Genomic DNA, 27,505 nt, shown 5'->3' with positions numbered 1-27,505 from the left:
CTGGTTTAATATCTTATATTTGTAATTCTTTTTTTTTGTATTTATTTTCAGTTTGTTGTTTTTTTGTTTGTTTGTTTGTTTCACTTTTTTGTTTTGTTTTGCTTTGTAGCTCGCTCTTTACAGAACTTGTTTCATATACTCGCGTGTACATTTAGTTTCTACTTTATGCTTTTCTTTCTCTGTTCTTTTCCGCCCCCCTTTCCTTACTTCTTCATTGTCTCTTCCTTTCTCTCTCGCTCTTTAACGTTTCACTTCACATTAGTAAAGCGCAATCATGGTGCTCGCAAAAGGAAGGTGGATTTCTATATGGGGTGGGGGGAGGACCTCTTTCATTCGAAATATAATGGTTAGTGGTTTTTTCAGTTTCCGCTCCCTTTTACATAAAATATACGATCAGACACACAGGACAAACCTAGTACATTTTGCAACGTTTTTTGTTAGACGTTTGTTTAGCGCGTTTCTGCGTGATGCTCTCTCGCGACGCGTATTCCCAAAAGTGTTGCGGATTTGCTCCGTTTGCGTTTTTATGCCGACGCGCGAATTTCGCTACTCTCTTACACACGGGGTGGTGGTGTATAGCTACTAAATGAGACATTGTGCAACATTTGTTTGGGTGTTTTGCATGTATTTTGTGTATGCGTGGGTGTGTGTGATTTGTTAGTATACATACAAACAGAAAAGCATAGAAAGAAGATACTTTTTTGTCTTATAGAAAAAAAAGACCGTAATTCGAATTAAATTTTGAATTAAACATATTACCAGAAGCAGCTGCTAAACGCCTTCTCCCCATCTTTTCTGAATAAACTTTAACACGATAATGCTTACATTTTTTTCTGTTTGTTTAGCATCGATCCAATACTTTTCAAAAGTTAAATTAAAACTACAGACAAACCAACGATCGATACGACACAAATAGAGACACACACACAAAAAAAACTAAAGATAAGCGCATTTAATTAACAAAGGTAAACATGAATGGGTGTAATATAAAACGTGTGTATGTGTGTATAGGTAGTAGTATGTACAGCTAGAAAAATCATCCTAGACCCTTTTCTTCTCCTCCTTCTCAAGCTTCCACCCACCAACTCCTTCAACTCATGATACCCCTCCGAGCAATGATGGGTTTTTTGTGTAATAAATTAAAAAAGAGCAGTATTTCCCCTTCACCCACCCCCTCCGTCGGGTGATCTTCTTCGTCTTCTCGATCACCTCCTCTCATCGGGTCGCGTATTGCCGCGGGCGGGGTTCTTTCTGCCTTATTTGTTGTTTGTTTCTTGTTCTACCGCAACTTAAAATGCTAACTTAACTTTGAGTATTTTTTTACGCTTTTTCCTTTTTACATTGTTTTTTTTTATTGTTTTTGGTATCATGCAGAAGTTTGTTTGTTTTTTTTTACATTTTATTCCTCCAACTTTTATCCAAGATACATGTGGGTATCATTCATTTCATGTGTTATCATTAATCAAATATATGATTTAATGTTTTTTTTTGTGTTGTGTTCTTTAGCTTTTAACATTTTTTTGTTGTTATATCTTCTCCTGCGGAAGTTTTTCATCTTCTTATGCGCTCCTCTTACACGATCGTTTGTTTCGCTTTTTTCTGTGTATATATGTATCTCCCCTTGCTCGTGCGTGTGTGTGTTAAAGATGTACCGATCTTTTTTTGTTTGTTTAAGAATAAACGATCAACATATCTAACGGAGCAACGATCTTACATTAAATAGACACTTGAATTCACCATCTACCATCTGTTGCTGCTGCTGCTTGCTTACTAGTTCTACTTTGTTTTTTGTTTCTTTTACTACGTTTTCTTTGTTCTTTTCGAATTCAATCAACAACTAGTTCTGCCTCGATCCACCGATTGAAACGACCACAAAAGGGGGAACACGGGCGAATGAACGGGAGCGATACAAAATCGATAGAAAGTACTCTAAATGGCAGCCAACGCCAGCCACCCATCGCCCACTGTCGCCGACATTCGTCGTCGTTCTAATAATGGTAAAGTTATTTTGTGAAATTGAACTTGCTTTTGTTGCTGTGTGTATTGCTTGATTACTGACCTAAAGAAACGCAACGCACGTGGTGTCCGTCCCCTCCTCTGTTTCCTGTATCTCTCTCGCCTATCTCGTATATATTAAAGAGGGAAGAGGACCGTAGTATAGTTTTAATAATTATAAACACACTTTTGCACGTGCACGGCGCGGCGCATGGCTTCCCCATGACAATTCGATTGATTTTTGAACCGATCGGTTTGTGTGTTCGATCTCGATCTCGATGCCAGTCGAATAAAACCATTGCTTTGCTGAAAGAGCGCAGGATTAAAATGATTCCCTACTACAAAGGGCGTGTGGACGTTTTCTGATGCAAGAAGATAGAAATTTGTCTTATCATGGTCTGTGTGTGTGTGTTTGTTAGTTAGCAGCAACAGATAGCGTGTGTAAATGTTAAGAAGAAGCAAAAAAACATAGTCATAGACGACAAACAGTTGCACGAACAGCTGTGAAAGCGAAAATTAAACGTAAGCACACGCAACAACGGGATGAAAGAGACGCCCCCCGAGCAGCGTGGGTCACATCCGCCATCCTAACTCCACTAACTGCTTAAGAGAAGAGAGTTGGTGTGTATAATAATAAATTAAAGAAAATAAAAACATCAACGGTACACACACACGCTCACGCAACATTTGCAGCGTTTTGCTTTTTGTGTGACAAAGTCAGCCCCACCATATCATCATTTGCTTCTTCGCATCTTCGCATCTTCGTTATATTCACTACTATCAGGTAAGGACAAAATATAGTGCGCTTTCTTGCATTGCTCCCCCCCAACCCCCTCGTACACTGTGTACTGGCTTTCCTACCATAAGCTCCATTTTCCCCACACCTTCAACCCTTGCAGCCAACGCCGGCTGCTGCCTTCGAGGGGAACGATTTGCCAGTGGGTCGCATCTTCGTGGGCGGATGGTGGTGGTGGTGATGGTGGTGGTGGTGCTGTTGATGATCACCTCCTTCCCGGGGGTGCTGCTGCGCTGCCGTGCCCTTGCCTAGTCACTCGACGGTGATCGGCGTCACCGGGGGGAACTGCATCTCGTCGTAGATCGGCACCGTCACCTTGACCGGATACTCGACCGCCTCGCGCAAATCGTGGCACCAGTCGGAGTCTGCTGAAATGAAACCGGCGGTGGTTTGGAAAGGAAACGAACGGAAACGCATGGAACCAACAGTGTGTGTATTGTGCAACAGAAACAGGAAAAACGGATAGAGATTATACGCGCATTTAAAAAATAAAAGGTTTAGTGAAACAATAAGCATAAATAAAATAAAATCAAAAGCCGGAACCGGAATCGGTGCGTGAGGTAAGGTGAATCGGTTAGAAGGGGACAAGGAAGGAGTGTGGCAGAGCAAAAGGAATAGGCAAGAGAACCGTATGGTGGGCCAAAACAATCAAAAGATGAGCAGTGTTGTTTGTGTGTACAGTCAGAATCGTTATCGTTATGTACAAAATCAAGCACGATCAAGGATTATTTTGTCGGAGAAATAATGGGGATAAAAAAGAGAGAAAAGAAAGAAAGAGATTCATCTTTAGAAACGGTTCAGTTCGCAACAGGGCACAGGACACGATGCGGACACACGGATGTCGCTCTTTTTCTCTAAATTGCTACGGCTTTTACTTTACACGCGATTTTGGATTTTAGTCAAAATGCACTAACCTGACATCCGGTCGGCCGGACGTCCCTTCAGAACGCCAGCGTACGTGCCCGGCGCCGGCAGCATCGACTTCGTCATGTTCACGTTCAGGCTGTTTGTGTTTTCATCGTTCTCATTGCCGACGATGTCAACTTCTGCGGGCGGACGGTTCGGTTGAGGTGAGTACGGAGTGTATGGAGAAGGAGCACAAGAAGTAGAAGAAGAAGCAGGATGTTAACATTCCGATTCCAGTCCGCTTTCCCTATGTTTTCCCCCCGCCTTTCGCTCGCTTTCCCCCTACCCCACTTACCGGTAATGCCGTGCAGTGGCGTACGGAGATCGTGCGCACGAATGAGCTTACATTCGCCACCCTTCGAGTCCTCGAAGCTGTAAATGTACAGAAAGCCGTCCTCGCAGGCCAGCAGCAGGCGCGTCTCCTTCTCCAGCTTCGCCATCACGCACTCGTACCGCAGCCCCGGCTCCGCCAGCTGTATCGTCGCGTACGCCCGGTCCTGCGTAAACACGTCCGTCACCACGTTCGTCGGCAGGTAGCTGGTGACGGCCTTTGCCAGAAAGCCCATACCCCATCCGCCGGCGGCGGCGGCCCCCGCTGGATCACTGCCACCCTGCGTCTCATCGTCATCGCTCGAGCTGCCCGTACTGGTGGCCGCCGCCGCGGCCGCATCGATCGCCACGCTCTGGCGCCGTTCCGCCTGCTCGATCGCTTTCGGATCGATCCGGAAGATATGTACGGTTTCGGTGTTCGAGCTCGCGACGACAAAGCTCGCGCAGGTGCTGAAGTACAGCGAGCCGATGCTGACGTGCCGCTTGACGCCCCGCCGGAACTCGTGCACCCGCTGGCCGTTCTTCACGCAGAACACGCGAATCACCGTTCCCTTTTCCGAGGCGGTCGCCAGCAGCAGCCCGTTGTAGGAGAAGTTCAGTGCGGACAGCGGCGAATCGTGCGCCTTCAGCTTCAGCCGGCGCAGCTGGTTGGCCGCGTCGAAGATCTGCAGCTCGCCACAGTCGGTCGCCACCGGGTAGGCCAGGTGGGACAGCAGCGAGAGCGTGCACAGGCCGCTCGGGTTCGGCGCCATGTTCTTGATGGAATGTAGCAGTCTCATATCACGGATGTTGTGAATGTAAATACTGTCCACGAGGCAGACGACCAGCCGGGAGCGGTTCAGTTTCACCGACAGGATCTCCGACGGGTAGCCGTAGTTGCAGATCTCCGCCCCCTTCTTGAAGTGACAGACCTGTGTGTGTGGGGAGGAAAAAAGGAAGGCGCCTGTTAGAAGCAACTCTCTAAACAGAGCCGGGGGGTTCCAGCCCAGATGGCTTATACCTTAAGCTTGTTCGGTTCACTTGCGGTAACGACCGCAACGAGGCTGCTGCTGAACAGCCGCTCGGCAATCTTTGTATCCTCGTCATGGCTGCAGAAGATTTCATCGACACGATCAACGGATGTTAACGAAAACAATCGATATCCCGTCCTGGATACCACGGAGAGCGATCTGGAAGCAACAGGGGAAGAAAGAGGATACGTTAGCACACAAAAAAACACGTTGCTTGAGAATGGCTAAGTGAAATAATTCTACTTTGTAATGGGGTTTTGAGCTGACAACGAAATTAACGATCGCGTAAACAAACGATCGCTGTCGTTGGCTCTGTCGGGACACAACGCTCAACACAGACCAGCCCAACCGAGAGAGGAACGACCTGTTGCACAATGGATATGTGGTATGAAGGGGGAATCACCACCCCACACTCCTTGGCCGAGGACACTTTGTCATCTGTTTTAACAATGTAAGATCCGAGGATGCCGAGATCCCGAGATGTCATCACCGCCCGACCTCCGCGCCGTCCGTTGGAAAGAAAGCAAGTATTTGAACTTTGCAACAGAGTGAGGGGGGTTTGCTTCTTCGTTCTTATTGTAACTTGGTCATTGTACACAAAATAACAAAAAACCCGATAAAAATAAAATTAAAATTAAAATGAGTTATCGGTGCGACGGCAATTACATGGGAGCATTTCTTCCCAAGGACCACAAACTGAAGAGCATCAATTCTTATCTAAAGCATTATTTGTTACCATATAACTCTTTTTACCCGCAAAGTACACGTATGTATATGCCTTTAATATTGATTAAAATGTTGTAACTACAAGGCAACTTCTTCTCGCTTTTGCAGCTCTCTCCCACTCTGTCTCTTTCTCTCTCTTGCGCACAAACCAATGCCGAACCAATGCCGAGCCTCTGCCGTGAGTGCAGAGCACAAGCAACACGCATGTCCGAAAAAACAGAAAATGCATTTCGCAGCGTTGCACACAACGCAACGATAAATCATGTGTGTGTGTGAGTACTGCTGTTTCAAATTAAACATGACCTGGTTCTTCGCTGCACAACGCGAACAAAGTCCCTGGCGGGGTGGTTCGCAACCTGTCCCCGCCTGCGAGAGGTGTTGGGTGAGGAAGAAAATGTAAATAAAACAGCCTAAAAATACATATACACCCCATGCGTTGGATGCAGTTTACAAACAAATGCTTGGCGATCTTTGGCGCAGCGATATTCAATCACTCCGCGTCCGTGTGTGTGTGTTGCCATTTCGCCAAACTTTGCCAACCTGCACAGTGTTTCGTTTCTCGACACTCATGCCGCCTCCACCCCAAAGGGTGATTGATGGCACTTGTGCGTGGAAATATCCCTTTTGCCCAGTGTCCGTGTGTGTGTGTGTGTGGAGCTATTTTTAGGGGCCAGAGCACCATAATTTTCCATTCCAACCCGACGAGCAACGAAAATTTTCCATGGCCACTCCCGCGTGTTTTCTGCGCGTGCCGGAACGGGAAGAAGGTGTAAAAAATACACACACTCCTCCTCTCCATTTTCCCCCAACCTGCCCAGTGCGGCAAGGTCATGACCGGGGTTTGTACGAAGGCATGAAAGATCAGCAAAAGATCAGATGATCGCAAAACCTACTGTTCTAATTATAACAAGCAAACGTGGTTGGTTGTGTTGCAGCCGTGCTTGTATGTGTGTGACGCAATTAAAAATGGCAAACAAGCACCAGGCAACACCAGCCCAGCGGTTGGTAATTTTCCGTGGAAATGTGACCTCCTCCTCCTCCTCCTCCTCCACCACCAACCACACAGGCAAACAACGCCAAAAATGCTGTGTTTTCCCCCAAAAACATCTGATCCGTTCGTTACACAAACCCTTCAAGCTGCTGTTACACACATGACCGAACACCACGCCGTTTAAGGGCCGTGACACAATCGAGGTGTTGTTGGTTGTTTTTTTTTCGTACAGAATGAGGGGGAAATAAACACCCAGCGCGACACCTTGAACCCTTCGGAGTCACTGGACATTGACACCTACTCTCGATACACAGACAGACACAAACAGAACGAAACACACGAAGGGCATACACAATTTCAGGTCTCGCATCATCGCACCCAGTGATTGGGGAGGGGGCACCACAAGGGAACCTTTATGGACAGGTTTGGTGGACCTGAACAACGACTCATCCAACGGACGGCCCTTTTGTGCCGACTAATGCTTTGTGTTCTGAGAAATCGAACACTCTATTCCACCCCAACTCCTCCAACGTTTTATATCTACACAATCGATACAGGCGTGCTTATCGACTTTGAGCATTTCAGGCGGACGCGATCGTCGTAAATTAAATCACAAACGAGTAGCCAGCGTGTCTAGACGAGACGAGCCCAGCGCGCAAACGGTTTGAATAATGTAACCGTTGTGTGGATTAACATTTTCAAAACGGTTGATGGGAAATGCAGCTGCGTTGCTCAATGAACGTTTGAGTTGTGTTGGCGAAACTCCATAAAGACACACACACACACGGAGAGATGATAAACAGATGATCAACAAATGATCTCGCCAGATCATTTCTTACATCGCCAGAGTGGTTCATCGCCGATAACCTTCACATAGGCCAGCACACTACACACTACGCTTAGAGCTCATTAAAATTCCGATGCATAACACGATGTTACACACCCGATGACCCGTGACCACCCCTTCCCCTTCGTGACCCTCCCGGAGACACCTAAAGCCCTACCATTAGCGAACAATTAGCGCACCACGATCGGTCGTCAGCCGTTAAGTCCATTACTTTTTACTGTTTGCACCGTTTTCCATTTCCGTCACGCTGGTCCGTCGATCGGGGCAGGTTGCAGGTTGCTGGAACTTTCCCCATGACCCGTGCTTCTTCCAACAAGGGGAACAAGAGTGGACAAGATTTCCCCAATGACGAACCCGATTTCCAGGCGGGACTGGAAAAAACAGCCCCCCCAGCCAACCAAAAGGATGTATCATTGGGTTTTATTGATCAACGCTCTCATTTGCAAACGGATCACACCACGCAGGGGATGGGGATGTCTTGTCCAAGAACTGCGCTTTTAATTATCCGTCAGCAGAAGTAGCAAACGGACAGTTGTTCCCCCCTTTGGGGCTTGTCTTGTGGCGCGGAGTAGCAGACAGCTGGAAGTCACCCGAAGGCACCAACAAACGTCAGGGAGACAGATTCGTCTCCGACTTGCAGCCCTCCTCTCTGGTCCAGCTAACCAGGTGGTGGTTGCGCGACTCCCCAACTCCCCACAACTCCACTACAGCTGGCTAATCCAGATCCGGATTCGTCAAACGGTTTGTGGACCACTCTTTCCATTCCGAGAGCCGATTGACACAGAATTGCCGTTCCTCCCTACTGCTCTGGGGCGGGTTGGCGGTTGTTGGTTGTGCATCATGATCATTGCTTCGCATACAGATGCACCACCGAACAAATTGCCAGCTCAATTACGGGAGAAATCTAACGGACCTAGCAACACGCGCCACCAAACCCCGGGTGCAATTCCGTCAATTCCGTTTGCAAAGCGCGGGATATGTAGTTGTGATGATGGTGGTGGCAACAAACACGATCACATCTTCCCGCCTTAGGACGCGGGGGGGGCGGGATAGACACGGAGGAAGGGCTGGTCGTTGCATTCGTAACATTAGCTAATTGCAACACTTGATCGCTTCTATAATGATTGAAGTGCTCCCGTCTCTCTATCTCTCTCTCTCTCTCTCTCTCTCTCTCGATTGCCCACTTGTTCGCCCTAAAGGCAACAGCTCGCAGGAGGAGAGCAATGGCATCGAAAAAACGGTTGTAAAACTGTTGTGGGAATTATGTTTTACTGTTGCCCTTGCTTTTTTTCGCGGAAACGCTCCACGAGAGTGATGGAAATCCACCGCTTCCAGTAGTGGCCTTGATCTTTCATCGTCTTTCGCCATCTTCGAAGCAAACAACGGAGTAGGCTGTGGATGCATCTGTTGCATTGGCGCGAGAGATAGCGCTCAGTGTGGTTGCGTTCAATGCACCTCATCCTCCAAGATTCGTTTCATTTCGAACACTTTATTGGACATTTTTATTATTGAATTCGAAAAGCAGACAACATCCAAATCGTAAGACCATCCTATATCAACGAAAACCCCGAAAGATATCGTCTGGTAGGTTTTGCTTTCGGACACCATAAATTATCGTTTTACGACCCAAGCTGGTTTCGACCACCACAGCACACAGCTCAAACGCGATGCATCTTACGTGCGTCAAAAACTCGAAACAAAGAACCGATCGACACTCTCGAGGGGTAAGCAGAGAGAGAACAACTTGCAACCGCACCAGGGGGAAGAGTAAATTGCACACCGAACACAACCCCGCGTTGCATCATGTAGGTTGGCCGTCGTCATCTCGCGCCCCACAGCGGGTTTCTCACTCACGCAACCGCGTTTCCTCTCGACTTCCACAGCTTTTGGCCCACGGTGGCCAGGGGAAACTCATTCCTCGCAGCGAACAATCGATGATTGGAGCGGCACGAGGCTGCCCCTTTCGCTCTAATAATGCCAAAGCACACAAGCGACTCGTCACAATCTACTCCTCAGCGTGAAAACACAGGTAAGAGGGATGACGGTGGGCCCTGACCGACCGTGTGTGCCCTCGACCTTGGTAGTGAACTTCCCCGTTTCGATTCTCCCCCAGCCCAACCAACGAAGTAGGCATTCCCAAGAACAAAAGACACCTTCTGCTGCTGCTGCTGCTGCTGCTACTTGGGTAGAATATATCTCGTTGCCAAAGAGATGAGGACTTTGTGCTTGTGTGGGATGCATCCAAGTAGCTGGGAAGTGGTTCTACTGGCGTGTGAGGTAGGGTCTGCTTTGCTGTGTGTCTGTGTGGACAGGAATTGGATCCACACACCCGCAGCCCTTTGGGGCCGCACCACGAACGTGACCGCAGGGTGAACTCAAACGAAGAACAATATCAAACCTAACGATTAGTGTGTGGGAGCCCCACCACTTGCTATCAACCACAACAAAAACAACACACACACACAGCTGTGTGCTGGCCAGAGCAGCGGCGCGTTCAGGTGTACGGCGGCGCTCGACTTGTCGTCCGTGAAGCGATTTAACCTTGAACAGTGCGCGGAGATGGAAGTCGAATGGCACTGGGGGGGTATGGAGGGACAGGGAGGATGGAGCACTAACGACACAGGGTGATGGTGGACGTGCACCACCGTAAAGCTGTGTTTCAACCATCAAACCGCCCCCTGTGTAGTGTTCTGCCAGTGCTTGACCAGCTGCTCATTTTCGCATTCGATGTCGTCTAACACACACGAATAGAATGATAATGTGACACACACACGGTCGCAGTGGAAAAGCTTGCAAAAGTGTGAGTAGGAATTCAACTGCAATTGAAAAATGAAATAATCCATCCCAAAAATGTCTTTTCAGAGAGTGTTCTAGCGTTGGCAACAAGTTTGCGCTCGTGTCGTTTTTTTCTCGTCTTTTACTTAAAACAAATAAAAACAGTTAAAAGAACGGCCACCCGCTAAACCCCCGTCCCGTGCAGCAGGTGGATGTAAAAGTGCAGTAGAAAACAGCAAAACGCCAACAATATTTGGCAGCGAAAAACCTTGAAGCATGCCACAACAAAACAACACACAGAAACTGTGCGCAAACCGATGCACTTCGTGTACCGTCGTCGTGCACCAAAATGAAACCGACAGAGGGTAAAGGTGGAGGGGAGTTGGTTTGTCGGTTGATCGATTTTATTTTCAATGTCAATGCCAAACGCGTGCACCGAAAAAAAACCCGCCCGGAAGGACACAACACCGAGCCGAGGGAAGCCCTTAAAACACAATCAACAAACACAGGCCGAAGCGATGAGCAGCTCCATCAACATCATTCTCCCAGGGCCCTCTGGCGGGCGAGCGAGCGAGCGATCGATTGCTGGCTGATCCAAATAGTGTGTTTCTGTTTTAGTGCTGCACGCGAAAAGCCACCCTTCTCCTTCCCAACCACCAGCAGAAGCTCGTTATTCATTCCGTGAGGTGCTTTCCGAAAATGAATTCGTTCGCTGCAGACCGTGAAGTAGTCGTAGCAGCAGCAGCAGCAGTAGCGCGTTTGCTCTAGCCGAGGCTTCTAAATTGGCCTCATAAATAGTGATATCACACACGCGCGCGGTGCATACCTGCCCACCTACCCACCTTGCACAGGGTAGCTGTGCATGTCCTTTGTAAGCGTGGTAGTTCTGAACCAACAGCCGACACAGTACACTTGTGTGCAAGGCAAATGCAAAACCTAGGCGCTGCTAGGCGCGCAAGAACAAAGAAGGCACAACCTTAAAACAAACCTCCACTCCACCAAACGGTGGGGGGGTTGCATCCGTGTGCGCATCTGCAAGATTTTACATCGAGCGTTCGCAAAACTCTCCCCACAACGCACACTTGCACACACACACACACACACAGCAATGCAGTGGGGCAGCCGCCACAGCAACATGCAATTAACTTCCCCCAACATGGGAAAGTAGCAGCAGCCAACAACATCCTTGGGATAAAAGGATAACGACATTCTCCAGCGTGTTTCAGCGAGCATTGCGCACACAGGCAAGAACAACAACGCCTCGCAACAGCAATTCGTACACCTTCACTTGTGTTCATTGTTTTCACAGGCACAGCTTATCGATCGGGAAAACGGAACGACCCGAACGAACCACCAACCCCTGCGAACATAAAATGTGCATCGAAGTGCATTTTTTTTAAATATTTTTGTTCCCTGTTCGTTCGCTAGCGTTTGCCCGTTTATGATAAGGTGTGCATTCCGGGCATTGGCTGGGCCTGGGTATGGTAGGTATGCTGCTGTGGCAAGCAGAAATCTGGTGCATTCGTCATATTTCCTTCCTTTTAGGAGGGTTTGCCTTTTTTTTGCTTTCAAAATGTCTTTATGTGACTTCCGTTCTGGAGCCGCTCTGGGTCCGGGAAAGGAAAGTGAATGTGTGCGTACTCGAGCTTATTTCTCCTACTCTAACTGAAGCATACGTGACTTGGCATACAAAGTGGTACAAAGTAACAGGAACACAACACAAAAAAAACAGACAAGGTAGAAGCGTTTTCAGTTTTCAAATTAATTTCAAGCTGTTTCTCTGTTAACTCCATCACACTCTTGCTGCAGTATGAGTAATGAAATCATGTCAATCGACATTATAGATTTAATTATTTAAAGTCCCTGGATAGAAAGAACTCATCATTTGCACAAAAATCGGTACCAACGGGTTGCATCATCATGCATGTTTACCCCGCACCATCAATGATTTGAAAAGCCCAATCGATAGTAAATGATTGCTTTTCTAGAGCTAAACAACTCAGGCTCCAGGTTCAGTCCAAGCAAGCCATGCTCCTCCTCCCCCCATGGCAGAGGTCTTTTCGACCTATTTTCTAACTATAATCATCCTCACCACGCCGCCACCGCCAGTGTGGCCTGCTGTGTGTATTCTTTTATTTTCAAACACTCAAATCTACCAGGCCCTTCGCAACACAACCCATCCCCCACGGGGCAAATGCTTCTTGTGTTGTTCATCGTCTATTTAATTTTGTTTTGTTGTTGGTAATGTGGGGGGGGTGTTAGACGGTAGTCTCATCCATTTCCTCGAACGACGTAACAACTGCATAGTTTACCGACAGCTCGAACATCATCAGCTGATATTTTCCACCCCCAACCCAATGGCTCCAGCCGCCTACTTCCCATAACCGACAGCAAACCGATTCCGTTGTCTGTCCGCCTCCTCTCTGTTCCTCTGCTCCGTACTTTTCCCCTACATTCTCTTGTCTTGTCCATCAATAACGGGGGAAAAGTTAATTGTGTAGCACTGTGCTATCTCTGGACGAGCTGCTTCTTATCGCCCTTGTAAAACCCGCAAAAAAGCTTCGTTACGGACACGATTTTTGATGCAAAAAAGCGTCATCGTCAGACGCATTAGACTGTACGCGGTTTTTGCTTGCATTTGTGCAAAAGGGATATGATTCCTTTCTATTATCAGGTGAAATCAAATTGATCCGAGGCCTAAATATGGTGCGTTTGTGACGTAGGAGTGCTGTGTTTGCAGTTTCCGTTACGAACGAGGGTGCAAATTTCTTGACACAACTGCAGTGCTGCAGATGTTTTTGTCCCCCCAATTCCCCCAAAAAAAATGTTACAAATCGATGCACCCAACAACCCCAAGTTCAATGCACTGTTGTGGCATCACCTGCAGCGTGTTGTGATAAGATAACGAGGCTGTTGGAGTTTGTGTGTAGGTGAGTGGAACACACGAATTGCAACGAATAAAATTGCTTAGGTCATGGTTTTTTGTACAATCGCGAAATGATGATGCCAATAACCTCTTGGTTGTACCTCAGAGCGAGAGAACGATCACCCAAATCTTGTTCTTTAAACTAACATTCTTCGCTGTCTTCCCTCCCCCGCCAATCAGTGGAATGCGATTGCCGGAACGGAATCCGTGCACTTGAACGTGCAAAAATCCATCAAAACAAACACATCTCCCCGGCCCAGCCAGGGCGGGAGTGTTTGATAATGAGCGCGATCATCGCTGTCTCGCGAAGCGCGAAGTGTTTGCAGCAAGTGCGCTGCTGCTTGTCTTGATAAGGTCTAAGGCAAGGCGCCTTTACGATGGAATAGTGTCGCATGTTAGTCGCGTGATTAAATAAGAACGATTTTACGCCTGTCGCTCGCGCGCCATCGGTTGGCCTCCACGGCCTCATGCAATGTGTGTTTTGCTTCCGCTTTCCTCGGTGTTTCCGTGTGTGTGTGTGTTTGACGCGTTTATTATCGCTAATGAACTGCACCAAGGAGACTCATATTTCGAGGTTCCAGCAACCTTTATTAATAGCTAACTTTAACTCTAGATCAGTTTTGACAGTCCGAACATTGATTTATTCAATAATTCTTCAAAAAAAACCGTTTAGACAGCAAAAGTTGCACAAGAATATTCTTGTCCATTAAAGGGACGGCACTAACACAGCCGCCCGTGTCAGTCAGTGACCTTATCGTGGTACGCCACCCTCTTCCCATCTCTCTCTCTCTCTCGCTCTCTCGCTTTCTGCCTCTCTCTTTTGCTCACTTTGCGTCATTTTGCGACAAAGGGAAAGAGCAAAAACAACAGCCTATCAGCAGCGAATCGATAGACGACGACCACTTGCCGCCCGCCAACTCTCGCCCAACACACCAGAGTTGCCTGTTATTGCACGCCAGCGCAGTGCCATCTCCTCTCCCCTCCTCTCTCTCACCAAAGATTTGGCTTATCGTGACCGCTACGACGACCGCTTATGTTTCCGGGGCCACACTAAAACTAGGCCATTCGGCGAGTGCGAGGGCTTGACGGTCGTGCCATTTCTTTGTCCTTTTGGTTCGGGCGGTTCGTGGCGCGTCGAAAGCAACGCTGCTGCAATCAGTCGATCGTGCTCGGGGCGGCCACGGGCTGCCTGGGTGGGTGAGGTACGCATATCAGCAGCAGTATGGCTGCTGACACATGCTGAACAAAAACAGGAACTACCGCCAACCCAACTGCTGCTGCTGGTGCTGGTTGATAGTGGTTAGCAGGAGGCTTGCAAGCAGAAAGCCTGCCGAACGACCTGAAACAGGGCCTCTACAACCTGTGTGGAGTTCGGGGGTAGGGACAGGACGTATGTATATGCAGGTAAATGTGCAACAGATAGCAACAAACCACTGGCCAACCACTTACAGCCCGACAGTTTGCATGCCCAAAGGGGAGTGGTGCGAGCCTCCCGGCTGAGCGGGACTGAGCTCTTGAACTTAAGACCAGAGTGCGCTTACCGTGCGGTCTGGCAGCAAAATTCGAGCCCTCCGCGACAATAAACCTTGGAAGCGGGTGGGTCTGTGTGTGTGGTAGGCACTGTTTGCCACTTCAAAACTGGAACTGGCACAAAGAATCGCCAATAAAAACCGACGGCACACCGGCAATCGGAAACGGGCCATGGCAATGCACTTTTCAGCAGGGGTATTATACCACCTTTTTGCCGATTTCGAACCCCCGCACCTCGGGTAGCTCCAAAGCAATCTGAAGGCACGGAAGGGAGCGTGAAGTTTCGCGAACAACTGTGAAACACTTTTCCCCCTTTCATTTCAATATCCAACTACGCGCGCTCCAATGCTCTCGCATCAGCTGATTGCAGGCCTTTGTGCACTTGTGCTCAGGCTCACAACACATACCCGTTTTGTTATCTAAAGTGCAGTCAGCTGGGATCCTGGATGCACCAGCCATCGCTCCCTGCACCAACCACCCCACACGAACTGGACATTATGGCACTGCGATGACGCGTGCGCGCGAGCGCACACATTCGTTATGTAAATCTTTGTCGTACAAGGTGATCCACACCCCGGACAGGCGCTCTCTCTCTTCTTCTCTACGTATGTGTGTGTGTGTGTCGACAAGCTTCAATTAGGAAGAGGGTGGAATACTGCAATACACGCTCAAACACATCCAGAACCATCAACACAACAGCCAAACGACGTCGTCCACAGCACAGATGATCGGGCAGGCAGCTGTGTCGAATAGCTTGTACTTCATAAATTATTAGTATCTTTGCATCGTGCATTGACGATTTCAATCCTACATATGCTGCTGCACTCACGTCATGGGTCTCGGCCAACCTCCCCCCCCCCCCCCCCCCGCCGCTCTTTATCGCCCTGCATCGATCGGCAGCCGACCTGCAGTCCTTCTCCTCCAACCCAGAGTTCTTTGTCTGTCGATCTCGCGCGACCTGTCAGATGGGAGGCGCAGCTGATGGGAGGTGGGAGGGGAGCAGAGTGACAGAGAGCGGGAGGAGGTTATGTGCCATTTAAAAACCTGTTCCCAGCGTACAGCCACACTCTCGCGTCTCATCAGCTGTGGCCGCGGCCAAGCGAAAGCCAACTGCGAGGATCACAACCACCAAACGACGACCCGGCCGTTCGTTCGTTCGTTCGCAGTGCACGATCGCGGTAGGATCTTGATGATCGTGAGGTGGTAAGAGGAGCGAAGGGACGGGTAAAGGTACAAACTGCAAAATCCGCGCTTTATTCTTAGATTCTGCCAAGCGCTAAGCGGGGATCATACCAGCCGTTGCAACAGCTGAGCTGATCTTCTCTCTAAGCAGGTCCTCCCCCTTTTCGCGCGATGCAAACACAGCGTTTGTCATATCACACACCCGGACTAACCCCCCCTTACGGGTGGGCACAAGTTTCTACAGCAGGAGAGAGAGAGGGAAAGAGAGTGATGATGAAATGTGTGCACAAACACACTCGAATGGCACACATACACAGTGCAATTGACTCGCGTGATGTAACTCACATGAAACCAGATGATGGGATGGACCCCGACCAGCGGCACTTGTTACAGCAGCAGTACCATCCTCCACCACCCGGCGACCCGTGGCACCAAAAAATGCAAAAGGAAATGCTATCTCTTTCACTCACCGTTTGCACGAGCCATTCGGAATGCCCTTTGAAGGGTACGGCACGGCAAAAGGGCCAGCAGATGGTAGAACATTCGGGCGGGGAGAATGCAGCTTTTGCACACGCCAGCGCATCGGTCATTCTGGGCCTCGCGCCGGCCAAGATCTAGAATTACCTTCCCCTCTTCCTCCTCGGTCCCTTTCACATTTATCTACCACCAAGTGGTCAAGTATCTCTATGGCAAAAGGGTGGAAGCGAACACGGGTTGGGCTGCTGCTGCTCCGTCGTATCGTTCCCTGGTTCTAATGTGGCTCTGGCTTGGCGGCCGCGGTTGTCCAATTTAAATTCTACTGCTCATCATGATTTCATAATCAAGAGCGCACTGTGCACTCGGACACGGACTCGTGGACACACACACACACAGACAGAGTATTATGATCCCGTGACAGACGACTCCAATTTCCATCCCGCGCGCAGAAAAGTGGGGACTATTGCCCCGCAGCGTTCATACCATGATTTGCCAACTGACATAAAGCGGGAAAGCGGGAAAACGCAACTTGACTGATTACCGAGCTGGTTGGGGGCATGAAAAATGCTTCCTTTTCGCAATCAGTTTATCATCCGCCCCTAAAGATCTCGCTCATCCAACTCAGCAAAACAAAAGTCTGGGAAGGAATGCAAAACCCACCAACCCATATTAGGATCTATTTCAACCCAAGGATCGATGGAGACGCGTCCCTCAAAACCCGCCTATCACGTCCAAGTTTGTGGCTCCATCTTCGTTGTGCCGTGACGCAAATCCATTATCCCCCTGCTCCTTCCGCAAATGTGTCCGTGTGTCCGTATCGTCCCCCGGTCATAGATGTCGCGCGTTCGTTGCATACAATGAAGCAGCGCTGGTGGTGCATTCGCGCAGGTAACAGTGCAGTCAGTGGCAAAAATTAAAGTGCACCCCCCCACTCCCTTTTCCAAAAACACAATCACAAAGCGGATGATGATGATGATGGTCTTGGACGTTCCATCGATCAAACGGAAAAGGAACGGAATGAATGGCCGACGGAACGCAAGTCCCCTTCTCCCCGTCGTCAGCCGTCGTGGCGTCTTGGGAGCCCCATTATTATTCTAGCCTTGAAGACACACTTCTTTTGAAAAACTAGTTTCTTCTCATTCGCGTGTAATGCATATCTACATTTGCTGGCGAAGGTTCTGGAGACTGGGAGCGTTTCGCGATTCATTTGCTCGCTCGCCCGGGTCGATGAGATTCGATCCGCGATCGAGAGCTTGTAGCTGAGCCGATACTTCAAAACTGTTATAGCAAGCTGTACTACTAAGGAGATCAAACCCACCTTTGCCGACGAAAAACTAAACATACCCAGTAGAACATGCGCAACTACTACTACTACACACACACGTTGCTGCGGCTGCTCGATGCGCAAGATCGATAAATAAAGTAAACTGAACCTCCTTCTTCCTCCAGGGCTCGTGTAAAGTGCACTTGGCTTCCAACTCTGAACGGTTTTCACCGACCGAGTACCTCTCGCCACTTCGCTGTGTGTGATTACTCTTAGTACCACCAAATTCAATTTCATTTTACGATCCTCAGCAACAAGCTCAGCAATCAATACACACATACACACCCCTGCTTAAGGCCACGGTAGAAATTAACAGTTTTACGATCGAGTTGCTGTACTCGATTTGCTGTACTACTACGCAAGAATCACACTCCGCAGTACGAAAGCAGCAAGAGGAGTGGAGTGATCACCTTTATGACGCGCGCGCTGGGCCCGCGTTCTGCGCAGAAGAAATCGCGCGCTTTAGGCAACGGAGTAAACAAAAAAAAACGGCGTCACGTTTTTAATTATGTTTACAATTTTGTGTGCTGATCTAGTAGCCCTGTTGGTCAGTGTATGGGTGACACTTCTCTATTTAGATGAGTTCGTACGCGATCGGTTGCTGATTCATTCACTCTCTTTTACGTATTACTTTCTACACAATCTCAGGCTCAGGAGTGATGTGGTCAGCGTCAAGCGGCCACTCTTGACTCTCCACCACCATCATCATCATCATCATCATCATCATGATCGCCATTGCCATCATTGCCGTTTTATGCTTTTGTTTTGTTTAGATGCGCACGTCCGCTAGCTGCTGCTAGCTCCAATACATACGCAATAGACGGGTTGATGGTGAGCGTTTGTGGGTGCTGGTTGGTGGTTTTTTTTGCGTGCTTTTACTTCCTTTACGATTCGAGCATATAGAGGGCGACTAGCAGTAGCAGCAGCAGCAGCAGAAGCAGCATGACCATGTTGCTGCTGCTACTGTGTTATGTTGCCTGCCTGCCATGACGCAGAGAGTTCAACGATTTTTCGCCTCGCTTTGTGTTCGCGCGAGCTAAAGTGGTCATGTTTCCGATACGATTTCACGATACCTAGGGTTGCTCTGTAGCTCCCCCCTTCTACTGTTGGATTCCGCTGGTCCGCAATACCGCTGCAGTGTTTCTAGCGAACTGAAGAAACCCAAGCCAACACACGCAAGACGACGACCAGCTCGAACCCTTTTCTTAGAACGGTGAATAAGTGTGTGTGTGTGTGTGTGTGTGTGTGTGTGTAAATGGGGGGGCAATGTACATATCACGAGCATCCGTTAGTGGCGGCAACGATGTCTAGTGTTTCTTCAATTATCGATGTACCTTTTAATTGCCTACCCATTCGGTGCGCGATAGCGCTTTGCTGGGCTTTGTCTTTGGAAGTGACGCAGTGTCTGGCCTTTTGCCTGCATTTGGAGGGTTGGAGGTTTTACATTAGAAAAAAAAACAACAACATCCATTTTGGGGAGGAGTAGGGGACCGATCAAACGAAATCGAGATCACGAAAATCAACCACCAATAAGGGCTCTGTAAAAGGTCATGAAGTTTAACGGGGACCACAGTCATCCCCCGTCCATTTTCCATGATTCAAGCGGAAAACCATTTAATGACAAAGGAGTAAAACTACTCCGTATCGCGTATATGAAGGGGAGAAGAGTGCTGAACAATGCAGTTGTACAATGCTGCATCCGGGCACACTAAACAAAGGCGCGATGATCATGCAAAATGATCGCTCTTGCGAGGGCCGAAGGGGGCGCGCACGCCACACAAAACAGCCACTTTATTAGCATGCATTTCCGAACTATGTCACGGGAAATCGGCATGAAGAGATATCGCTAACAGCCAGATTGAATACTCCCTCTCCCCCACTGAACAAACACACACACACACACGTTCGTGAAACCCTGTAATTAATACTCGAAGGAAGCGTCACTTTTTTGTGCCGAGATTCGCGTGCCGCAACACTGCGGGTGGATTGAATAGTACCGGTTATAAAAAATATAAAAAATTAACAAAAAAAATGTGAATAATTTATTATAAACCATAGTAAAGAAGATTTTGTTTCACATATTTATCGCTGTCGATGAGCCACACAGACTTCCTTCCAAACACTTATCAAACAGAAACTCGTTGCACTGTACGCGCGCTGCAACTGTGGGCCACGGGTGGGGCAGAAAGGTCTCTAGGCCTATGTGCGCCATAATGTATGCATGGCACTGGTGAGCACTCTGGCCACTATTGGCGTGGTTTGTGTGTGCGTGTGTGTGCATTTGTCTGTGCACGAGATACATTTTTTTCTATTTGGCTCGGTCAGCGTTACCCGCAACTCGTCGTCGTCGTCGTCGTATCCACACCACACAGGTTTCTCTTACAAAAAAAAACCACACACACACACAAACGCAGTGCTAACTAAACTGCTCCTCCACATGCACCCCCTGCCCTCTCAGCTCCATGTCCATAAAAGTGCGCACAAAACGTGCCCATTTGACGCAGCTGATTTCGCTTCGCTTCGCACCCCCTCCTCAACTACTCTCTCGCTCTCTCCCGTCCTCACCCGCAAACGCTTCTAAGGCAAAGCACTCGAACAAAGACCTTGGAAGCGCAAACGGCGCGCACGGTACGATGACGCGCAAATGTATGTCATCATCATCGTCATCCTCCACAGCTCGCCTCCCTCCCCAACTGCGAACAACACTACACGCGATGCGTCTAAGTTTTGACTACCGTTTTTCGTCTCGACTAGTGATGTGCTCTATGGAGCGCACCCACGACTGCGATCCGACTATTGTTAGTCCGATTTTGACTCCGGCAAAATGGGAACCACTAGATCCGCCCGGAGTCGGAGTTGTCCAGAGTCTTAGTCGTTTGGGTCAAAGTCGCCCGAAGTTGTCTGAAGTCGTCTGAAGTCGTCCGGAGTCGTTCGGAGTCGTTCGGAGTCATCCGGAGTCTTAGTTGTCTGAGTCGGAGTCATCCGAAGTTGTGCGAAGTCGTCCGGAGTTGTCCGGAGTTGTCCGGAGTTTGTCCGGAATTAGCTGGAGTTCTTCGAAGTCGTTCGGAGTCGTCCGGAGTCTTAGTTGTCTGAGTCGGAGTCGTCCGAAGTTGTGCGAAGTCGTCCGGAGTTGTTCGTAGTCGTCCGGAATTAGCAGGAGTTGTTCGGGGTCGTTCGGAGTCGTTCGGAGTCGTCCGGAGTCTTAGTCGTCTGAGTCGGAGTCGTCTGAAGTTGTCCGAAGTCGTCCGGAATTAACCGGAGTCGTTCGGAGTCTGTCGGAGTCAACCGGACCCTTCCGTTCCAATGGGCTTGTGATCAGGCATTTCATTTCGTTGTGTTTGCCTTTGTTTCGAGGTCGAATCCCGGCGACTCTGGACGACTCCGGGCGACCCCGGACGACTCCGGACGACTTTAGACGACTTCAAAGGTCTTCAAACAACTTCGGGCGACTCCGTATAATGCTGAACGGACCTGCCTTCCCTAGTCGGATCCGAGTCGACTCCGGATGTTTAGCAACTCTGCCCATCACTAGTCTCGGCCATGGTGGTGGAGATGGTGGTAATGTTTTTCAGCAGGGGGGTGGGAGTTTAAAGCACCCACAAAGCCCGCCCAAAATCAAACAAACAAAACGAGAGATGATATGTTGTCAACGACGCCGCGCCAGCTCGAATAGCGTTTGTAGAAGCGAAAAACAAAAAGTCATTGGAAAATGTAACTGCCCTGCGTAGGTGTTGTCGTATCGATACAGAGGACATAACATTGGCCAACATTAGAGGCCACTAGAGAACGAGAGAGAGAGAGAGAGAGTTTGTTTAACGCGTGTGTGTCTATGCGCAGGGGTAATATGCGTAGCAAATGTTGCATTAAGCATGTTTACCTAAACGCTTGGTTTCTCAACAACGCAACTCTTCGCGCTGCGGTCGGTACATGAGCTTCAACAACGTCTTAGGTGTGGCCAAACAAATGTAACCGCCTTAATGTACGTTAAGTTACTTTAGTAGATAAATTTACTGTAACATTAGATGACAAAAAGATTGAAAGAACGTTCCTAAAGTGAAGCTATTGCTTCTAACCACAAGATAAACAACCGTAACGATAATGAGACCTCTCTCTCTCCACTTATCGTCTCTGGAATTGCTACAAATGGTTCGTTTTTAACTTAACTTAGAGATTTGTTTACGTTTAATGCATTTAGCGTTTGATGTGCTGCTCACCGAAGAACAGCCCAATTGCAACATAAAGAAAATCGAACTGATGGGGAGAGGGAGAGAGAGAGAGCAGGGTCAGGGGAGAGTTCATGCTACACACACACACACACACACAGGCTCACAAAAGTTTGTGTGTGTGTGTTGTTTTCCTGCTTCCACCAACAAGAGCTACACACAGAGCAACGGCACCAGCCGAAAAAAGGAGGCCACAACCACAAATTGGCCCCGCGCGCTCAGCTGATGACACACACAGAGCAACGGACAGAGCAAGAAGCATTCCACCAACCCCGTCCCGCAGCTTCCGTTCCGTTTCCCTGCCCTTCCCTTGCCACAAGCCCTGTTCAACAACACCCCACACCACCCCATCATCATCATCATCAACGGGGGCCCAAGCCAAATGTAAACAAAGAGAAAATGTTGTTTATGCCACACTCGGTTCACGCATACCAACACATGATGATGATGATGACGATGATGATGACGGGGGTTTTGCGTACAGACCCTACTAGCAATGAGAATGTAAACCCGACAGACAAAGAGAGCGAAATTTACAGGCGAGGGGCATGTAGAAACAGGGGGAAGGGGTTCGGTCGATTTTGTATTGGCCGCCATAGTCGAGCGGAAGCGATTTTTTTCCGAATTGAGAGTAAGCGCGCGCAGCGCTCTCTCGTTTGCCTTCAAATTACATGGGGCGCTCTCGCGATACAAAACAGCTGATCAGCTGATACCCCCTCCCTACCGTTTTTTCCTCTCGCGCTGCGCTGGATGCGCGGATCAGCTGTTCTTGCTCTCTCGCGTTTCTTTCGGTTTGCGCTGCGCTGTTGCCGCACTTGCGCGCTGCGCTGAACACCCCCTCCCCCTCGTTTCTTTCGTTGCGCGTTGTGCGCTGTGCGCTTTCGTTCACTTTGATTTGCTGCGTAATAAAATCGCATGCATCGAAATAAATTAAATTACATCAAACTCGTTTGATATTTTTACACTTTATTGAAACTTAAGGCACAGTTCCACACATCGCTAACCACAATCTTGCCACAAAACCACACATATTTTTTATTATAAATATTTAAAAAAAAATCGTCACTTCAAGCACCCGCCTTACTGCCTGTATGTTGTTCATGTTGAATACTGTAAAAAAGCATTGAAATAAAGCAACATAATTTACATATTCATGTTGAATTATGAAAGATTAACGCTGCTTTATTTCAATGCGCACAACACTTTATCAATAGAAAATACGGCCGAGGCCGTAATAATGTGAATTGAAATAAACAACACTTCAACACTTCACTTCAAATTACACCGAGCGCCCGGGACTTAGGCTAAAACGCGCGCGGCCTCACACTGCGAAGGCTTGAACTGTACTGACGATTTTGTGTGGTAGCAAGAAAGGGAACGCACGAGGAACACTCGCTGCACTAGTGCGAGCGAGACACCGACACCAGCAAGCCGCTGCGAGAAAACCAAACTGAGCGCGCTGGCTGAAAGTAAACGCACACATCCACACTTGTGTAATTGTGTGAGTGCAGAAACTGTGTAGAAAGCAAAACACGCTCTCGCCGCCGCGTAATTCTCCGTATTCCCAACCGCCTCCCCCTGCTTCTACATGCCCCTCGCCTGAAAGACGCACACATTTACATTCTCTTTGCTAGTAGGGACGTGCCATCAGCATGCGATGGTATTGGTGCGATGGTTGACTAACAATTACTTCCCCTTTTGTATTTCACCATGGGTTGCTTGGTTTTGGGGAGAGGGGGGAGAGGAGGAAACATAAAAGTTAGTCACACACACGCACACGCACACATACACCATCCAAATGTTGCTGTGTTTGTTGTGTGGGATGTGTTGTTGCTGGACCACAACAAAACAACGAAAGCTCAGCCTACTGAATCTGAGCGCAGTAGGTATTTTTTCTTCAGAAAAGTGAAATAAGTCTCAGACAGCCATTAAAAACAACTCGCAGTGCATCATGATGCAGTTCACCTTCCAATGACGATGCATTTAGCTAAAAGAGGGAATTGAAGTAGGTCAAGATTAAATAAGGGAAGGTTTGGAAGGAAAAAAATACAAACTCCACAATCGATGCAGCTTTATTGCCCTTTCGATGGCGATAAACGGCTTTCAAAATAAAAACACACTTTTAGCAGGCTGTCCTATCGCACCACTCAAACACATTCCCCCTGTGTGTGTCATAAAGCACAAAGGTTGAATGGAGGGGGGTGGGGAGCTTGTTATGGCTTTTCTTAATTTCCATCACGTAAAATCATGCTCCAACAGTGCAACAAATCGCACATCACCTGATGCAAAAATGATGATGTTTTTCGATGGACAGAAACAACAAAAAGTACACACACATGCACATAAATTGCCATATAAGGTGGCATCATCTCGACCAAACCTCTCCCCCAGATGATGACGATGATTGTGGTTGATGTTTTCACAGGCTTCTTACAAGCTCCGACGCCTCTCCCTTCTCTCCCGCTGTGCTCATGCACAACAACAATACTCGACATCCTCCTTCTCCTACTCCTTCCTTCCACTACACCCCTCTGCCCAGCACCCAGAACGCGTTCCGTGATAAACACAGCGAAACAATTGCAAGGGCAATAGAAGGTCACTGTCAACGAGGGAGGACGAGAGGACGAGAGGAGGTGGAATCGGAAGCAAAAGTGTTTAAAACATAAGTAAGTTATGACCATTAAATATTACATAAACATTCTTAAAAGTAATGCTAAGATTAAATTGGGTTTAATTTTTCAAGTTCATATTTTATAAAAGGTTTCCCAAAAATAAACTATGTTAAACTTTCCAAACACTTGTATCACTTTGCAGCAATATTTCATCATCCAATTTAAAAATGCTCATCGTTACTACTACTACCACCAATACTACAACAACACCACCACCACCACCACCACCACTGATGGTATCTTCTTTTTCCAACCCCCCCCCCCCCCACCACCTCCCTCTCTACCACACCCCTCCTCTACCTCACTACAACTTGAAGCAATGCCAAAAATATCACGCAAAAAAGGAAACACCACAAAACGATTAAATGACCCTCCCCTCCCATCAACAAACCCCCTCTCCTGGTGGTTGGTTGAGTTTTCCAAAGGGTATTTTTAAAACTAACAAAAAAAACGTATCTTCAGTGTATTGCGTTGCAATGCTAAGGCAAGGAACGCAATTAGGGTTAGAAAAATCTCCAAACCAAAAATTAATGCTTAAATTTGTTGAAAAGTTTGCATACAAAACACACACACAGATAAAGGCAGCAACAAACACATGCCAAGGACACAACACAACAGGTAGCGGAGTAGTGTCTGCTGCCAGCAACAAATGAATAGAAGGCGTTGGAATCCTCAACTCACTGCACACATACGATCCTCCTCCCCACCCCTTCGATGTGTTGCTGTGTGCTTGTGCTGTAGCGTATGTAATATGCGTGTGGGATGCATTACATTCGAACGCATCGATAATGAAAGGACAGCGCACAATTAAGGAAAAATCAATGACTCGCGCATTTAATCAACGCATAGCAACGACACAAAATACATTCGAAAAAATGGACAACACTAAATCACTTCGGTTTCTTTCCCTCTCAAAAAACAAACGGAAATAGAATAGAAATCATTTCGCACACACACACACATATACACACTCACTGAGTATGACATCACACCGAATCGACACAGCACTAAAGGGGAAACAAAGCAAATAGCCGTTTGGCTGTACTTACGTATAGTCTTGATTAAAGCTTATAGAGAATCCACCATTTTTGCCGAAACATTTCTGACTTATATCACTCATTTAAACGATTGGGCGCAACGACGGCTCCGAAACTGGCGTGAAGGGCTGGCTGCTGCTGCTGCTTCTTCACACACTCACACGACGCACACACGCAAATGCACTCGAGGACTATATATGTATGGCTGTGTAGAAGTTTGTGTCCTTTGTTTTGCTCGCTTGCTGTTTTGCTGCTAGTTGCGTTATCTGCTTCTGCACTGTTTTCTATACCTGTTCTTCACACACGCACACGCAACGAGGTCTGGAAAGATGTCCTTTAGCACGCACGATAACAAACGTCACACGCACAACCAAGCAGGATTACGTAGAGCCCCAAAAAAAAACTAAGCACTGGACGACTGGCGTGCGTGGTTGCTTTTGTTTGGCTCGCTTTGCTGCTGCTGCGCTAGTGTCGGGGAGGACGTGATGCGTACGCTTCGCTTCAGTGTAGTGTACGCTCGCGCTCGCTCGTCGCTTCGTTCCTGTGTTGCTGCACGCTGCTGACTGCGCTGGCTTGCTTTCTCACTGACTGAATCGACCTGTTTGTTGTTGGTTTGTTTATAGTCGGACTCGCGCGTTCCTTCGAGATGTTTTTGTTTTCACGCTTCGCTCTCGCTCTCTCTAGCTCAACACGCGCGGGCGCGCTCTCTCTCTCTTTCGCGTGGTAGCCCTAACACACACACACACTCGCGTGCGCTCGCTCTGCACACACACGCACACACGCACACTCGCGCAGGGGTTTTTCGAGTTTTTGCCTTTTTCCCTTTTTTTTCTCGCAGCAAACACACAAAAGCACCAGAGGGCACCAAGATTTGTTTTGCTTCCTTTTTTTCGTTGGATGCACCCACAACCGAACGGTTTCTATTTTCCTCCCTCCGTTAGGTACGATTGCACTTTATACAGCCTTTTTTCCCGAATGGAGCACAAAATAATACACAATTGCCGAATTTTCAATATTCAAATTTTTTGAAGTGGCAGGGGTTATACAACGGGGACTGCAAAAGTTTTGTACTTTCAGGGGGATGAAAACACCTTTCGAACAATAAAACACAACAACTCTTCACCAAAAGGCGCCCGCGAAGAAGTGTGAAAAAGTGTTCTGTCGCTCTCGGGGAGATTTTCCAAGCTTTCCAAGCTCCTCAAAGCCGTTAGAGTTCCTTGTTGGCGGGTGGGGGTGAGTCTGAAGGAAAAATGTTCCGCGAAAACCGTCGAATCGTCACACAACGCGTCTCGCAATCGATCGAAAACCCGACAAACGAACGTCCTTTGCTGCGAAGTCAAAAGGACATCCACACACTGCACGACCAAAACTTCTCGATGGAGCTTCAGAAGCCAAACACACACTCACTCACGCACGCACAAAGTCTGTTTTCTACTTCCAGGAAAATCCAGGAAATGTCCAAGCGGTGCTTCTTCTGTTCGTTGTGCTGGCTGCGAACTGTTTTTTTATTCCCACTGGCAAGCTAGATGGCAGGCCAGAGTTTGTAACAAACACACGAATTTGCACAACGCGGTTTGTACAAACAGGGGTTCAAAAGTGTCCCAAAGTGGTCGAGCTGTGGGATGGAGGCAGAAAAAAAAGTAGTATTTCGATTCGTCGACGAGGGCGCGGATGCGAAGATTCCGTTCGAAACCAATTTTCCTTTCAGACTGGGTACGCTGGGAGCTTTTCCGATCCCAGCAACCAATGGTTTGCAGC

The 27,505-nt window shown here is 48.2% G+C and overlaps 1 protein-coding gene across 4 annotated transcripts; it reads right to left on the bottom strand.

Annotated features, from left to right (window-relative positions):
* Nucleotides 1-25: 25 nt before the first annotated feature.
* LOC1277979 (WD repeat domain phosphoinositide-interacting protein 2) lies at nt 26-27,478 on the bottom strand. Of its 4 annotated transcripts, none has more exons than XM_061660825.1 (5): nt 25,760-27,476; nt 5,028-5,196; nt 3,993-4,938; nt 3,706-3,837; nt 26-3,156 (listed from the first exon to the last, which is right to left on the bottom strand). In XM_061660825.1, the coding sequence occupies exons 1-5, from the start codon at nt 25,828-25,830 to the stop codon at nt 3,044-3,046; spliced, it is 1,431 nt and encodes a 476-aa protein (XP_061516809.1). In that variant the 5' UTR covers nt 25,831-27,476; the 3' UTR covers nt 26-3,043. The 4 variants fall into 4 exon arrangements, with proteins under 4 accessions (XP_061516809.1, XP_061516808.1, XP_061516811.1 ...); XM_061660824.1 differs by having other exon boundaries at nt 2,747-3,159; nt 25,760-27,477; XM_061660827.1 differs by lacking the exon at nt 3,706-3,837 and having other exon boundaries at nt 2,747-3,159; nt 25,760-27,478.
* Nucleotides 27,479-27,505: the final 27 nt, after the last annotated feature.

Source organism: Anopheles gambiae, chromosome 3 (genome assembly GCF_943734735.2).
Source record: "Anopheles gambiae chromosome 3, idAnoGambNW_F1_1, whole genome shotgun sequence".
Classification (NCBI taxonomy): domain Eukaryota; kingdom Metazoa; phylum Arthropoda; class Insecta; order Diptera; family Culicidae; genus Anopheles; species Anopheles gambiae.
The sequence above is the reverse complement of the archived record's forward strand: the minus strand, read 5'-3'. Positions and strand labels throughout refer to the sequence as shown.

Coding starts and splice junctions, on each gene's coding strand:
- LOC1277979 (XM_061660824.1), bottom strand. CDS start 25,830: ATGAGTGATATAAGTCAGAAATGTTTCGGCAAAAATGGTGGATTCTCT. Junction 5,197..25,759: donor AGCTTTAATCAAGACTATAC/GTAAGTACAGCC, acceptor TGTTGCTTCCAG/ATCGCTCTCCGTGGTATCCA. Junction 3,160..3,705: donor TCCGGCCGACCGGATGTCAG/GTTAGTGCATTT, acceptor GTTTCATTTCAG/CAGACTCCGACTGGTGCCAC.